The sequence below is a fragment of the Medicago truncatula genome, chromosome 1, assembly GCF_003473485.1.
Source record: "Medicago truncatula cultivar Jemalong A17 chromosome 1, MtrunA17r5.0-ANR, whole genome shotgun sequence".
In the NCBI taxonomy this organism is placed as follows: Eukaryota; Viridiplantae; Streptophyta; class Magnoliopsida; order Fabales; family Fabaceae; genus Medicago; species Medicago truncatula.
In genome coordinates this window covers 43,517,649-43,534,611 of record NC_053042.1, presented here as the reverse complement: position 1 = coordinate 43,534,611, position 16,963 = coordinate 43,517,649, and the positions used below count along the sequence as shown (strand labels likewise).

At 33.5% G+C, this 16,963-nt stretch overlaps 2 protein-coding genes and 1 pseudogene across 2 annotated transcripts; 2 read left to right on the top strand and 1 right to left on the bottom strand.

Annotated features, from left to right (window-relative positions):
* Positions 1–3,019: 3,019 nt before the first annotated feature.
* LOC11414900 (DNA mismatch repair protein PMS1) lies at positions 3,020–9,755 on the top strand. Its single transcript, XM_003591503.4, has 11 exons — positions 3,020–3,387; positions 3,465–3,788; positions 4,309–5,583; positions 5,903–6,132; positions 6,207–6,333; positions 6,638–6,706; positions 6,857–6,930; positions 7,201–7,266; positions 8,334–8,437; positions 9,056–9,243; positions 9,390–9,755. Exons 1-11 carry the CDS (start codon positions 3,166–3,168, stop codon positions 9,510–9,512), a joined length of 2,802 nt encoding a protein of 933 aa, XP_003591551.2. The 5' UTR covers positions 3,020–3,165; the 3' UTR covers positions 9,513–9,755.
* Positions 9,756–11,594: 1,839 nt separating this feature from the next.
* On the top strand, positions 11,595–13,024 carry LOC11413907 (sm-like protein LSM4; annotated as a pseudogene).
* A 264-nt stretch (positions 13,025–13,288) lies between these two features.
* On the bottom strand, positions 13,289–16,379 carry LOC11420022 (uncharacterized protein OsI_027940). The gene is made up of 6 exons (XM_003591501.4): positions 16,221–16,379; positions 15,330–15,516; positions 14,885–15,038; positions 14,752–14,789; positions 14,613–14,667; positions 13,289–13,635 (listed from the first exon to the last, which is right to left on the bottom strand). Exons 1-6 carry the CDS (start codon positions 16,223–16,225, stop codon positions 13,523–13,525), a joined length of 552 nt encoding a protein of 183 aa, XP_003591549.2. The 5' UTR covers positions 16,226–16,379; the 3' UTR covers positions 13,289–13,522.
* Positions 16,380–16,963: the final 584 nt, after the last annotated feature.

Sequence of the window (16,963 nt, the reverse complement as noted above, 5' to 3'; positions counted from 1 at the left end):
ACCTATCGCTGTATAATTTATTACTTAGGCTGTTATTCTATCGCCTAAATTGTGTCACAAGGAATGTGAAATTCCATCATCGGCCCTTCCTTTATTGTATATTACCATAGGTTTTCCCTTTTTCATTCCCCCTACCATCATCTTTCTCTCTTCTGCCTCCGAAAAAAATTCTTAGCAAATTGGAGATATAGGTTATTTTTAGTGACCCTGCTGATCCAACTCTTCCCTTCTCCCCCGTCATTGAGGGGTGTGCCCTATGTTGGGATTTTCTTCTTGTAAATACTAAATCAGTATATGCCCAGCTTTTTATATAGAAGATAAGATAAGATAGTTCTTTTTTTTGACGGAAAATAAAATATTTATTACTTTGCTAATTTCATAAATTTATTTTATCGTATTGTATTTGTGATTTGCATTGTAATGTAACCTCTCCCCTGCATGTATTTCCATATGGAAAATCAGACACCATAATTATGGTTGATGAATGTAGTGCTTACTGCAAATCCATTATAGAAAGTGAATAATCTTATTAGTCATTGTTCAGTTTAATATAATATTCTGGCCACAGTTACATTTTTTGTCGAGTGTTTATGTATATGTAATTGTGAAGTTTATGATCTTTCTAAAATTGTGCATGAAACATGGTCCTGCTGGATAGTGAATCATGATGCATACGTGACTACTGAACTGAAAATGAAAGTGGAGTAATAATTGCAGTTAGTTATAAATGTATTTCGTAATATCCATGGATTATTTCTTGCAGTGTGACAAAATTATAGATTAACTTTTCAGCCTTGATGTTGGATTAATGAGTCGGTCAAAATTATAGTTAGTTTTTACTCCTATCATCTGTATTGTATAAACTACATACCATATTAATAACTTATTAGACCTAAACACTACGCAAACTACTATATGCTAGAGAATTTGCTATGCTAAATAGAGTCATAGGCTCAAATGTAAATATGCGAAAAAATGTTATATCAAGTGTAGGTATGCGAGTATGTCGGTATCAAACAAATCTATATGTGATGCTAACATATCATGTGTATATTCTATTGCTAATGTTAGTAGTTTGACCTTGATTAATGGTTATAAGTCAAGTCAAACTAATCTTGTAACCCTATTATAACCATCATTAAGATACAATTCAAACAAATATATATGATATCTACAAATTAGTCCATATGTCTCATAATGATCAACATGTTTAACCATTTTCCCTAAAAAAACATATTTGACCATTAGTTTAAGAAAAAGGCTTAATTGCACTTTTCCCCCCTATATTTTGTCAATTGTGCGATTTTGCACCCCATGTTTTTAAACGTGTGATTTTGCACCCTATCTTTTTCCCCCTTTCTGATTTTATGGTCCCCTGCGTGTTTTACCGATGATCTGTCCGCATTTAATTCATGCCATGTGTGTAAATCAAATTTTTAAAAAGCAAAAAATTAAATTTTTGGATTCAAAGAGAAAGGAGTCACGTGACTCCCTTTCTTTACCCTCACAAAATCCTACCACACCCCCCCCCCCCCCCCCCCACCCCCCTTAAATCAGAATCCCTAACTTTTATCGACTGCCGCTTCTATCTGCTTCTCCACTTCTATCGACTGCCTCTTCCATTTTCTTCCTCTTTTCTGCTTCCGTTTTGCTTGCTTTCTCCTACCCTTTTATCGATCTCTCATCTTTTCTCCCATCCTTCCTTGATTTTGAACCGTGTCTATCAATCGATTTTGAACCGTTGTAGATTCATAGATTTTCGAAAATCCACTTCTTCGTTTATTCTTGATTTTGTAACTTCTTCAAATGGTACGATGAATCTTGTTCTTAAAGAGAGAAGAAACTTATAAATGCTTTGTTGAGGAAAAATGATTCACTGGAAAAAATGAACAGAAAAATTGTTAGAGGAGTTGTATGTTTAGGATTGATTGTAATGTTCCTTATGGTTGTGATTTTAATGTTGAAGGTCTGATGTAATGTTTAAGATGTAATGTAATGTTGAAGTTCTTTTTGAGTTGTGACAATGTTGAAGTTGTAATGTAATGTTGAAGTTCTTTTTGAATGATTGAGTAAGATAATGTTAAAATTTAATGATATGTTTAAGATGTAATGTAATGTTGAAGTTCTTTTTGAGTTGTGCCAATGTTGAAGTTGTAATGTGATGTTGAAGTTCTTTTTGAAGGATTGAGTAAGATAATGTTAAAATTTAATGATTGTGGATACATTTTTTTTTTGAAGAAACGATTGTGGATACATTGTTGCCTATGTTTTAGAATGTTTGATTAGTTTGTTAAAGAAAGGGAGTCACGTGACTCCTTTCTCTTTAAATCCAATTTTTTTTTTTGTTTTTTTTCTAATTTGATTTACACACATGGCATGAATCAAATGCGGACACGTCATCAAAAATGGACAGATCATCAGTAAAACACGCAGGGGATCATAAAATCAGAAAGGGAGAAAAGGATAGGGTGCAAAATCGCACAATTGGCCAAATATAGGGGGAAAAAGTGCAACTAAGCCTAAGAAAAATGCATAAAAAGCAAGAGAGAGAATTGTCCTTTTACTTTTTTTTTTTTTTTTTAAAACTAGAATTGTATATTATCTTTATTAAATATAGGTTATTTATCATTACTATAAATACACACATGCAAAAGACACACTTAAAAAATGCTAAAAAACATAATTAATGTCACCTTAAAAATTGAAAGTGTCAAATATTTTGAGACCATTTTCTTTCTCTTCACAAACATGTCAATTATTGTATGATAGAGTAGGAAGGAGTATTTTTTTGTTACAATTTTTTGTTTTGGTTACAAAGGTTACAAGGTGTATTATTTAAATATTTATATCAATTAACTAATTTAAAAATAAAAATAAATAGTTCAAAAGTCCATAATTTTATATTTAAATTTATTTTTCTTGTGTCATCACATCATCATCTAAATATAAATAATTTTACTTTGATTAAATTAAACACTAATTTTTCCCCTCAAAAAATTAAACTAATTTTTTTACCGAGACCGTGTTTGGAAGAAAAAGCCCAAACGTTATTCTTTCTTCACATTCATCAGAGTTTCGTTCCCGCTTCAATTTTGGCGGCAAAATTCCACAGATTTTCTTCCCAATTTTCGCTAGCTCGGTAATCGATTATTGCTAGAAGCAGAAATGACGATCGAATCGCAAATAATCAAACCAATCGCAAAGGGAATCGTTCACAGAATCTGTTCCGGTCAAGTCATCCTCGACCTCTCCTCCGCCGTTAAAGAACTCGTCGAAAATAGCTTAGACGCCGGCGCCACCAGCATCGAAATCTCTCTTAAAGACTTCGGTGAAGAATGGTTTCAAGTCATCGATAACGGTTGCGGCATTTCACCAAACAGTTTCAAGGTATTACACTATCACCTTAAAAAAATGTAGTATTAGGGTTTTGAACTTGTTTAATTTCTTGTTTGAAATGATTTCAGGTTCTTGGACTTAAGCATCATACTTCAAAACTATCTGAGTTTCATGATCTTCAGTCTCTGACTACTTTTGGATTTAGAGGAGAGGCGTTGAGTTCTCTTTGTGCTTTGGGGAATTTGACTATTGAAACGAGAACTGTGAATGAACCGGTTGCGACGCATTTGACATTTAATCATTCTGGTGTTCTTGTGGCGGAAAAGAAAATTGCGCGACAAATTGGAACGACTGTGACGGTTAAGAAGTTGTTCTCGAGTCTTCCTGTTCGAAGCAAAGAGTTTAAGCGGAATATACGTAAGGAATATGGAAAGTTGGCTTCTCTCTTGAATGTGAGTGATTGCGTGTTTAGTTATTCTATGATGTTCTATGTTTTCATAGTCGTGAATGTTTTCCATTTGAGTAAATACCTAAATTGGTACTTGAAATTGTAAGGTTGTATCAATCTAGTGCTTCGTATTATTGATATTCCTAAATGATCTAAGAAATTACAAAATTTTAATCAAATTTGTCCCTCCGTTGCTATTTGTAGGACTATAATGTCATTAGGGTGCTGGAATTAATTTGAAACTAAGTGCAAAATGTCAGAGATGCATTGAAAACCTATACATACAAATCGGCGAAGTTGATTAACATTATGCAATTTCAGTGATCATTTAGAATATTGATAGTGTGGGGGGACATGTTGTTATTACAGTCCTACAATTAAGGACTAATATCCAATTACTCCATTCTATTCCTATTGGAATTTATTTTTTGTTTATTTTTCTGCGGAATTCTTGCCTTTTTTATTCCTGTTTCACTGAGTTTGTTAGTAAGTATGATATATTCTTTCTGTTGAGTGCTCTTCAGGCATATGCCCTTATAGCAAAAGGTGTTCGATTTGGCTGCACGAACACGACTGGCAAAAATGTAAAATCTGTGGTACTGAAAACCCAAGGAAATGATTCTCTAAAAGATAACATCATAACAGTGCTTGGCATGAACACTTTCAACTGCTTGGAGCCCATGTCATTATGTATATCTGAGAGCTGCAAAGTTGACGGTTTTCTTTCCAAGCCTGGACTGGGTAACGGAAGGAATTTGGGAGATAGACAGTATTTTTTTGTAAACGGTAGACCAGTGGATATGCCAAAAATCGGAAAACTTGTGAATGAGTTATATAGAAGTGCAAACTCTAAACAATATCCCATTGCAATCATGAATTTTACAGTTCCAACGAAAGCATATGATGTCAATGTGACTCCTGATAAGAGGAAAATATTTTTTTCTGAAGAAACTTCCTTATTGCAAGCCCTTAGAGAGGGCTTACAACAAATTTATTCTCCTGATAATGCCTCTTATGCTGTCAATGAATTTATGCGGCCTGCCGCAAAAGAAGACTGTTTTGAGTTGCGTTCCTCTCAGAAGAAGTCTCCTATCGTAACGAAACCAGCGTCCCTGAATGTGGCGATTCCTCAGGAAGAGCATTATACTGAGTTCAATACTGCTAGTATTTCTCGGGATAAGAATAATTCTGACCGCAACGGTGGTAGTATATCTCTTAATGAGCATAAGGAGAAACACACTACTGATTCTAATAATGCTTCTGAATCTGATGATGGTGATCTATTCTCACATGTTGAAGAAGGGTTGATTCGTGAGAGTGGTGGGGGTTTAATGGGCAAGGAGTTCACACTCAGAGCGCACAAAACTTTAAAGGGTGACAAGAGTGGAAGACAGATGGCATCTACTCATATTGCTTTGCGCAATCAAGCTACCCTGGTCTCAAGGACAGTTGAGAGTGGGGGCTCTTCTGATAAATATTCATCTGATTCATCAAGACATGTTCAGTCAACCCTTAACAATTTTGTTGCTGTAAGTAAAAGAAAACGTGATGACATCATTACAGCCTTATCTGAAGTGCCTGTCCTTAGAAATCAAGCTCCGCAATGTAAATTGAAGACTGTAAATACTGAAACCAATGACCTGATAACAAGATCATATCTTCATTTGGACCAAATTAATGAAACTTCTACGCCAAGTGAGATTGAAAATTTGCAGCAACGTAATCCTGATGGCATCAACCACAGCAGTGTAAATTCACTGTCTTTTAGAGAAGACTCTACTGACAGAGAACCTAACATGGTACGTTGGTTTGCAGTCAAGGATTCCAAAGATTGGTTTCAATCGCTAAATTTCATATATCTACACTTACAGTTCTCTAAGCATAGTTTTGCATGCTATTGTACTATGTTTTGATTTATAGAATTATTTGACACTCATTCATTAAAAATGACATTTTTTGAAATTTGTGTTTACGATCATTTAAGTTGAAGTTCCTTAGTGGCTAACCCGTTACTAAATCAGAAAATGATATTAATGTCTTTAGCTTGTATTCATTGAGAAGTAAAAGTAAAAATTGCCACTTTGTCTTTGTTTCATACTTGCATATGATGTTTTGCAGAAACCACATCAAGAGAATAAAACACATCTAGCTGATACAGCATCAGTTACACCATCTAGCAACAATCTGATAGATACTACAGATGATGTTTTAGATTCTCCCAAGTCCTCTGGTCAGAAGATATTCTCCAACATGCAATTTTCTTTTCAAGACCTTAAGAGTAGGAGAGAGAAGAGACTTTCTTTGGTACAATCCAGCAAATACAGATATGGAAAAGCTAATGGCAAAAGGTTTATATTTCAGTACTCTCCTTATAAAGTAGGAAAATCATATATATGCTTACTCTTTCTCGTAAATTTTTTAGTCACTATACGGCTGCAACTCTGGAGCTTTCACAGCCAGACATTGAACAGCAGAAAGAAAGGGTTTTGGCAGCAGCAGCCACCGAACTCGAAAGATTGTTCAAGAAGGAATACTTCAGCAGAATGAAGGTTTTTAGTATGATTCATATTTTTTTTTATTAAATTGGATGTTGTTGAGCTTATTGGTTGTCCAGATGTCAATACTCAACGCTATTTTAGTAAGTGGAGAAAGTGCAACCAAGTTGTTAGGTTTTTCTAAGTTTTTTTGTCCACCATAAAGCCAAATCAATGTTTTTGGAATACAAAATCCGCACATCTAATCCATCATACTAAAATCATATTTAAATCCTTATCTGCTCAATTATACCTACAATTTCAGATTAAATATATCATGTATTCAAAGGCTTATTACTTTGATATTATGTTTTAACAGGTGATTGGGCAATTCAATCTTGGATTTATCATTGGTAAATTGGATCAAGATTTATTCATTGTGGATCAGGTAACTTCCACTATGTTTTTGGAACTACAGATTCTGCAGTTTCTTCCACCATCCTGTAGAATGATTAATCGATATAATTGCATTCTTTTGCTTTATTTTATATTTCTTTTAAAAAAACATGATTTGTAATGAAGAATAATCTATTTTCAGCATGCTGCTGACGAGAAATACAATTTTGAGTGTCTGTCCCAATCAACCATATTGAACCAACAACCTCTGCTTAGGTGAGAACTTATTCTCTTACGATCATTATACATAAGTATTCCTTTTTTCCCCTCTGAACTTGTGGGAACTGTCAATAATCACATGGTAAAGCTGGAAAAGGAAATTACTTATTCTGCTGCAAAGTTTTGGTGTAGATAAATGACTTGTTGAGTTCCAAGTTACAAAGGATGTTTAGAGTATAAGTTTTGATTGTAAAAGCACAAGCGTAATTTTCTCCTCTCTTTATTTGTTCATGATCTTAATTTTACTGATAAAAATTGCATATGTAGGCCAATAAGATTGGAGTTATCCCCTGAGGAAGAAATAGTTGCTTCGATTCACATGGACATAATCAGGTATAACTAGAGCCATATTTATCAAGTGGTGATATATTGATTCTCCATATTTTGTGTTATTGTCAGAAACTAGATTTCATCAACAGGATTCTAATATCAATCCTGCATCATTAATCAGACTGTTTGTGTTTCTTGTTTACTATAGCCAGTATCAGAAATGATGCTGCACCATGATCTCTTTATTCACTTTCTCATTTAACTAGTATGATTGTCATAGTGAGTTGTCACTTGCCACAGATGATCAGCCTTAGAAAATGAACATATTGATTATCTTTTTGTGTATTTAAGGATCTCTTGAAGTAATAACTAGTGTCACCCTAATGCACCTGTCATGAATTTCTCTACTACGCAAAACTTGACATGGCCAACTTGACAGCTGTGTCAATTCAATGGCTGACCTGTGCTGCCTTAATTGATAATGAATAAATAATTTTAATAATAATTCAATGATTTATTGATATTGAAAAAAACATGCATATGTATATTGGATTTATTATATGTTTGAAATCATTACTCGGATCCTTAATCACGTGAAGATGCAGATATAAGATTTTATATATTTAAACCACCAAATAACTGGTTGAATTTGATTTCATATTATGTTTTTGGAAAGTATGATGTTCGATAATCTTAAGATGCATTTGTGACGTGCTTGCTGCTGAGAAAAGAGAATACATCTATTAAAAAGTTCAAGTTGACAAAGCTTGAGCGATAGGCATGTAGAAACAAAAACCAAAGCTGTGAAGTTTGAACTTGAGAGCCCTCAAATTATTCAACTAGTTGTTTCCTGTAAGCTAATGTCTTCAACAATGGTTGTGTGTTGTGTCTGCTATATATACCACATGCACATTAGAAATTAAAACATTTGCATAATTTATGAAAGGTTGTTGGAAACGCCATTATATTTGATTCAGTCACTCTTACAGTAAGATACTTTTTTTTCCGTGGGGGTTATCTTTAAAATTGAGTTCAGTGTTCTAGATCCAATATTTTATGCTTTAGTTGCGTTCTTTTTTGCATCTTTATGGTTGTAGTTAGTAACATGAATTGCATTATATCCATTTCAGGAAGAATGGATTTACTTTGGAAGAGGATCTAAATGCACCACCTGGATGCCGTTATAAATTAAAGTCTGTCCCCTACAGTAAAAACACCATGTTTGGAGTCGAAGGTAGAAACCTTTGAATTTTATGGATTCTATCTGTGATTAATTTAATGATTCTGTTGGTTTATATAGTCATGATCGACCAAGGGAAAACATATTGTGTGCATTGGATATGTGATTCTCTGTGCATGATACTCTTTTTAGTTTTCTATTTTTGCATTCATTTCGGAAGATGATTCAGGCCAAGCTGGAAGTCTAGCTGACTTACACGGCTTTGGTTGATTTCAGATGCCATTCACATAACCTAGTATCAAGATGATGGTAGAAAATGGTGTCCTATTGATAATTTATAAGACAAACAACAAATTTATTACACTGAAATATTGGAAATTCTGTATTAGAAACAGAGGACCAGTGATGTTACAAGAAACACACCAGAAACGAAATAAGAAATGAGAAAATGTTTCAAATAAACCCTTGGTTCTAAGCTTGGATCTAAAGATTGGCATATACATATTTGAATCTTGTGAATGGCTAGGGAACTTTTTTGCTTAAACATTCTTTTGAGATTTCGCTTAATCACTGTGAATCACTTACGCATAGAATGGGTATTGAAATAAAGTTTATTATTAAGAAATAAAAATTGCATTGAGTGATTGACGGGAAGCATTTTTCTCCCAACAGATGTTAAGGACCTGATTTCAACTCTATCTGATGGTGATGGTCATGGAGAATGTTCCATTATTGGTAGTTATAGACAGGATTCCTCAGATTCAATCTGCCCTCCAAGAGTTCGTGCAATGTTGGCATCTCGAGCATGTCGATCATCAATTATGATTGGTGATGCACTTGGAAGAAATGAAATGCAGAAGGTAGTAAAACACATTACATTTAGCATCGCCCCTCACCGTATTTTATCGCACGTGCACTCCTTTACAAGTATCTGGTTCAGTTGAACACTAAATGTAAGGAAATTGAATTGTAGACTGAGTTTTTTAGTTTACTCTAATTGTTTCAGATACTTGAGCATTTAGCGGAGCTGAAATCCCCGTGGAATTGTCCTCATGGCAGGCCGACCATGCGGCATTTAGTTGACTTGACGAAAATTCATAAGAGGTCAGAATTAATAATGCAGGAGTAATTAATTATGGACTTTTACTCCAAAAGTTATTTTTAGATTGTAAGTTAAGGGATCATCATGTAAATTATTTTGTACAAATCCAATGTACATAACATTTGCTCTCAAACTTCACATTTAATGGAGGGATGTCTTGAGTGTCTTTGCATAAGCATGCCTGATGTGCTGGACTAATGTCTCTACAAAATTCTAGGGGCGCTGGTTCATTCTTGCTGTTTCATTATTGACTCTTTGTTTTTGTTTTCATCTGGCCTTGCTCCGATCGTACCTATTATTTTATTTTATTTTTCTCTTGTCTAATTACTTTTTTGTTTATGACTACTACGATTTTATAAATAATTGCCGTAAAGAAAATCAGTGGGTTAGTTTTATGCCTTTGTGGGCATGCATATCATACGTTGGCTTTTCATTACAGGTTAGTGTTCCTTTATTCCACCATATTTCTTAAAACACAATAATTTCATTAAAGTTTGTGTTGAACAAGACATGGCTTTTGATAGAACAATATGACGTTGTTTAATTCTCTACCTAGTGGGATAAGACTTGGTTGTTGTGTGTTGAGCAAGTAAGGTAGGATTAGGTCGCATGTTCATTGCAATAAAGTTTGGTAGATAAATGTGATAAAGGAATATGACGAACAAACCAATTTGTTATGAATATAAAATGAAACATAAGTAATATATTTTGAGAAAAAGAATAGCAACTGTAGGAAGAAATTAAGAGAAGAGATTTGTGTTGGATGGTATCACATTTCACATGGTGGAGGATTTGATAAAAATGAAGAGTATTTCCTCAACTTGAATGAATGTATTATAGTTCACCTAATAATGCCCCTATCTCCTTCCCCACATGTATCCCTATCTCTGTAGTATTCATCATCTTCCAATCACAAAATCTGCGGAAAGTTGTTTCCAAAAATCAAAAGCTCGTGGCTCAATTTGTATGTACACGCATACATCCACACCGATCAAAATAGTTTCCATGTTGAACTTCTTGACTAGAGATCAACAACCTCTTGTCTATTCAAAAAAGAAACAAGCACACCTCTTTGAAAAGTAAATATACGTTTAACCCAAAGAAAATGTACATCTTTATGGAATTAAAAGTACTTATATGTTTTGAAATCAATCAAATTCATATATAAATAAAATTCATGTTTTAATGAAGCCACGCCAACAACGACCAATTTTCATCTTTTTAGTTGATGATTGCATAAATTGGAAGATTATGGAGTCAAATTTAGATGCCAATGAGCCATATTTCATCGTTTCCATTATGCATAAGTGTGAATTAGATGAATGAAAAGCAACCGTTCTCTGCATAATTTTAGTGAGTCGGGAAGAAATATAGGCAGGATTGTGTGTGGACATAGGTAGATATTCTCAATTTTATTTTTAGGAACTTTGTACCTTGATTAAATCTGAGGGTATTTTCTTGGTGTTTCACCGGTGAAGGACTTGATAGAGCCCTCACCCTAGAATCCACCTTTAAAATACTCTCAAAATTTTAAAAATATTAAATCATAAATGTTTCTTTTTATTTTCAACAAAAACACTATCAAATAGGATGAAAATCTCTCTATTTTTCCCTCTCCTCCCCTCCTCCAAAGTTCCCTCATTGCTCGCCTCCAAACTTTAAAAAGAGCCTTTAGTATTTAAAATATGAGATCAATTTTAATTTAGACTTAATTGTAGTTTTGGTCCCTGCTAAAACAAAATTTGTTTAATTATCCTTAAACTCTTAAGTTTATGAACAATTTTTTTAAGACAAGTTTAAAACACTATGAAAGGTTCATTTACTAAAATTTAGAATTTTTTTAACATGAAAACGGATTAAATAGGATTTTTTTAAAACGATAAAAGTTAAAGATAAAAGTAATAAAATCTGGATGTAGAAATCAAATTTTGCGATAATTTTTTGCAAAAAATTTTTAGCAAAAATTGTTCAAAAACTTAACGCTTCTAGAAAATGTTTTGTTTATTTTAGAGATAAAAATATGCTCTGCTTATTTGTTTTCTTTTTTTTTTTGTTACATCTTGTTTGTTAGTATTTTTATTTTTATTTATTTGAAAAAGAAGATTTGTTATTTTATACTACCTGCTAGGTAGCGCGGGAGTGTAAAATACAATAAAAGAAGCTATCTCTCTCCACAAATCACAAATACAGAAACCCTAACAGTATCGCATTTCTCCATCTTCGCTTTCTTTCCTTGAAAATCAACCACCAATTCACGACAACATGGTAAGTCACTCTTTCTTTCTTAATTCCACCACAAAACAACGATTTGGTTGAATCATTACCTAGATCGCATCAACTTCACTCTTTTTTCTCAAATATGTAATCTTTTTTACGTTTCTGCTTTTTAATGATACCAATATGTTTAGGGTTAGGGTTAGAGTTCCATTCATTAATTATTTGACAATTGACTCTTTCTTTGCAGTTTCCACTTTCCCTTCTCAAGACTGCTCAAGGCCACCCAATGGTTAGTAAATCCTTTTCTCTTCAATCAAGCACCGACACAGATAAGTTGACACCGATAATTTTCTTAGAATATGACGTAGTTTAATGTAATCATGTGCATCAGTGTTGCGTGTTGCATGTCGGTGTTTTTGTTTTATTTTACCTTGTTAATATATACATAAATACCTTGTTTTATTTTACCTTTTGTAACCTGTTTTATTTTTTTGTTGTTGTAACAGTTGGTTGAACTGAAAAATGGGGAGACTTATAACGGCCATTTGGTAAATTGTGATACATGGATGAACATCCATCTTCGAGAAGTCTTCTGTACCTCTAACGTAATGTTCTTTTGACAGCTCTTCTTGCTTTCGTTCATATTATCGATATTTATTTATGATAATGTCATTTGTTGTTTGGTATAATGTACAGTGTTTGATTGTATTTGGCAATGTAGGATGGTGATAGATTTTGGTATATGCCTAAATGCTACATTCGTGGGAATACTATTAAGTATCTTCGACTTCCACCAAGTTTGGGACGAGGAAGAGCAAGAGGTAGGGAGGAGGCCGAGGAAGGGCTGGAGGAGGCCGGGGTGGAAACAGAGGTAAATCATTTAATATAGTTCATTAAATTATCATTCAAGTTTACACTTGTTCGGATGATGTTTAAGGAAAAGAGGAATGTTGCAGTTCAAGTTATATTAAACATAAGCAATAAATTATGAAAATAAATTGCCAATATAATTTAGTTCATGTTTGATTGAATCATATGAATAATCTAATATTTGTTCTTCTTGTGGTAGGGGCAGGAAGAGGACGAGGAGGTATAGGTTAATTTGAACAAGTGATATAGAACTACATCAAATTAGTGTGCCCGCTCAGAAGATTATTGTTTATGAGTTCAGTGCAATTTAGGTTTCCAATTATTTTGCTTATACGTCACCAAAATGGTGATATTATAGACCTCATCAAAGTTTTTTTGCTACATCATTTTCTAATGTCTTAACTATCTGTATTCCTTTTTCTACACGTGTGAAAAAAAATGCATTACATTTATTTTGAGAAGATGATCTATATTTATCAAAAAAATAAAGGTTCTAAAAGCATAGAATATCCAGCATCCCTAAATCATGTCTCGCAGGTCCCTTATTACACAGCCATTAGTTTATTGTCAAATTTCTTTGATGAAATTAATTTGATGGAGACCTTAACTCTAAACATAATTGAGACTTGGGCAATAGTTTTGGTAAGCAACATTAGCCTAGTTTTGGTAAGCAACCTGAACGGGTTTTCTTTGGGAGCAAATAAGAAGTCCAAAAATATTGAAATCCAGATACCGTCTTTCCCACAATAAATAAAAATCTCAATTGTACATTAGTACTTCAACTTGAAGGAGCTTTGGCTGCCTCATAATACAAGCTAATGTTTAGGGACACAAAGATAGTGATATTAATATCTTAAACACCTACACCAAACGATACTACAGTCAGACTGAAACTTCAATGCACATCTAAAAGCGTTTTCCTGAGTATAAGATCCTAAACTGCAATGATATTATGTGCTTGGAGCAGCTTCCTGGACGGTGCTCTTGCCAGCTTGGTCTCCAACCGTAGAGCCTCCCTCGTTATCATTACCCTCTTGTTTTTCAGGCTTTGACGCTTCTTGCACTGCACAATTAGCAAACAGACATATTTAATTAAGCCAACAATAAGAGGCACTATAAACAACAGTAGAAATGTCAATTCTAAATTTTGGATAGAGTTTAAATTGTACAGTAAAATTCTGTACTGTTACTTAGTCATGCATTGCTGCAAGTCTGCAACATAATGAGTGACTTTTGAGATATCAGTCGTAAGAGTCACTTAAACGGTAATACATGGTGAAGGGACCGTTTGTTTAAGATTAAAGAAATTATGATACAACATTGTAGAGCTTTTTTACGGTAGAAACTATGATCAAGGTCAGATTTGGTGGGCTAGTTTAAAGCTATTCTATCACTCAGGAACTCAGAATGGTGCAACTCGGGATAACACATTAGCCATCCAGATGGGGTAAGATATGATATCAAGCAGCCTCATGCAGGTAATCAAACCTGCGTAGGCTACTAGTTCACTAGAAAAACACTGAATTATTGAGTGTATGTTTCTCTTTTCAAAAGAATTACAATCATAAGTTACACATTGAATAACACTTAATCAGTTTCACCGGTTAATTCAATTCTTTACAAGCTACTCTCTAAGCCACTAGAAAAGCCACAAACTCTAGCCTAAAACATAGTTGCCCTAAAGTCAATTTCAACTTTCTAAATGTCTACCAAAAACCATCTCATCAACTGAAATGAAATATTTAATTTTCCAACAAGAATAAATTAATACAGCCTACAGACACGCCCCTAAAAGTAAACCATTAGATATAGTGCTAGCCAGACACGAACGATGAAACAGGAAACTACCATCAACCAATGCAAGATGAAAGTTTTCCCAAGAGTATCTTAAATAGCAGTAAACCACCCAATGTAATCTACAAATGCAAGAAGTACATGCCACAACATATGCAAGTACCATCAACCATGCTTTATAATAGTCAAGTACTTAAGACAGAGTAATTGTCAAAAGAATTAACACAATATGTGCAGCAGACTTACCTTCATCATCGCCGTCGTCAAAATCCGCACCCACTGCATCATCACCCTCAAATTGCTGCAGCACAAAAATTAATTAGGACAAACAACATTAATAAGAGAAGGAGTTGAAACTGAGAATTAAACGAAAAACGTTACATACCGAGAAATCCATCCCTCCCAAGTCCAGGTCACCGAGACCTAATAAACAGACAATCAGTTGATACGTAAAATAAAAATACCCTTTATAACTTGTAAAAACTAAGTAGCACAGTATTGTTTAAACGTGGACATACCCGCATCTTCATCTTCATCCACCCATTTATCCCAATCAACTTTCACATAATGTGGAGGCTTCCCTTCTGCTTTCAGTAACCTTTTCCACCATTCATCCTCTGCCTTTTGCACTACACAGAATATGCCTCTCACTCCTACATTAATTTTGCTCTCCTGAAACAATAGCAGAGATTGATAAATAAACACATTGAGAAAATAAAAAACATTACAGTGCAAATGAAGCATAACAGAAACTGTTACTTAGTGAAAAACATTAAAAAGTTAACAGAAACTTAGTTACGAAGACTATTAAATTAGAATAAATATGAAGCTAAGGACTGTTTAACAATGCCCATAAGTGCATGCATGTATCACACAATGCCATTATTTAACTCATTGGAAAAGGAACATAAACATTCTTAACTATGCGCCAATGCTATCCATAAACTAGGAATGTCTTCTCACCTCTACATTAACCTTGTCAAAGAGTGGCAACTTGAGCTCATAGAGGTGGTCTTCCGCACCAGCAGTGGCAGAAAAAGTCAAAACACCATCTGGAGTAAGGTTCACTTTTGCATTTTTGGAATCCGGCAACTGAACCGTGACATAGACTTTGTCAGCCCTTTGAGCCCACTTGACCTCTGGATGACGACTGCATTCAAGCATTAGAAAATCAGATAAACAAGTTTATTCACCCACCAAACCATGCCTAATTTTAACATCAAAATGAACAACTTTCACAAAATATTAATTTCCATGACTGTTCAATTAGCACTGACCATCAACTCTCATTCAAATCATGTAAAGGGCACCTTTGAATAGACACTAGAAAATAGTGATCGCATAATACCAAAATAAATTTAACAAAAATGTTTCATGCATAATTGTGGTTAACTCAGTTGAGTATATGGTTAACTTAGATCACGTTGAAAATTGTGGTTAGTAATGCATTTGAATTTGAATTAACTGCAAAGTTTGACCATAAATTGAATTAACCATCTACTCAAGTGAACTAATTTAATCTATTTTGAACGTGATTACCGGGTGTTGGAGGTGTAGGGAAAATTATTACTCTAAATTTTAATGTCATCTATTCAACATCCCAATTCTTCATAGTTACAGTTCAGCATAGCAATGTAGCTAAAACACAACATTTCAATTAAACTATTCACCAATTTTGGATTATACAATACATGCAATGCAATAATACACTGTTTTCAGTTCCACCAACTAAGCATCGAACATGAAACATATAAAAAAAAAATAAAAAATAAAAATTGCATGCACTACTAAAAAAATGTTATTAGAAGCAAAAATCGCAAAAGTACAGGAAAAAAAAACAGAAATCATATATACCTCATTTTTGGTTTGAGAGAAGAAGTTCTAACACTCTAGATTCCTTGTCAAAGACAAAAGAAAACTGAGTTGTACCTCGTTTTGGGATTTTGATGATGATGCAAAGACAAAACCTGTTGTTTCCAGAATGTTCTTCGTTTAACATGCAGTGGAAGAAGTACACTGATCCAAACAAGATTATGCAATCCTAGGCCCATTTTATTATTAAGGATAATAAATACTACTTACACCCCCTTTATGCTTCATACATCACACATATTTTATTTTTTATTTCAAAATATTCCTTTCTGAAAATTTGATTTCAAGAATCAATATTTTTTAGAATTCAGATTCAAATTAAAAAAAAAAAAAAAAAGAGTTAGGGCCTGTTTGGTTCAGTATTGCTTTTTAGTTTTTTAAAACTGTTTTTGAAAACTGGTTTTCAGAAGTAAATAAAAAAATTCTGTTTGGTAGTTCTACTTTTAAAAACTATTTTTGAGAAGAAAAAATTAAAAAACTTGTTTGGTGGGTTTTTACAATAGTGAAGGAAAGGTTTCAAATATTTACAATAGTGCCATTAATAAAAGGTCTTGCTTTTCCGTGTATTTTATAAAACAGAAAATCCAGAAGCAAAACATCTTTTAGATGTTTTCGTTTTCAGCTATTTAAAAACTGAATTCTGAAACAGTTTTTTAAAGCCGGTGACAAAAAAAATCCTTATCAAACAGATTTTTAGTTTTATAATTTTTGAAAACTAAAATAGA

Excerpts from the sequence above, each read along its gene's own strand:
- LOC11420022 (XM_003591501.4), bottom strand. Across the intron at positions 14,790-14,884 it reads GGATGAAGATGAAGATGCGG|GTCTCGGTGACCTGGACTTG; the intron begins GTATGTCCACGT and ends TCTGTTTATTAG. Across the intron at positions 13,636-14,612 it reads TGACGACGGCGATGATGAAG|TGCAAGAAGCGTCAAAGCCT; the intron begins GTAAGTCTGCTG and ends CTAATTGTGCAG.
- LOC11414900 (XM_003591503.4), top strand. The coding sequence starts at position 3,166 with ATGACGATCGAATCGCAAATAATCAAACCAATCGCAAAGGGAATCGTT. Across the intron at positions 3,789-4,308 it reads AGTTGGCTTCTCTCTTGAAT|GCATATGCCCTTATAGCAAA; the intron begins GTGAGTGATTGC and ends AGTGCTCTTCAG. Across the intron at positions 6,334-6,637 it reads AATACTTCAGCAGAATGAAG|GTGATTGGGCAATTCAATCT; the intron begins GTTTTTAGTATG and ends ATGTTTTAACAG.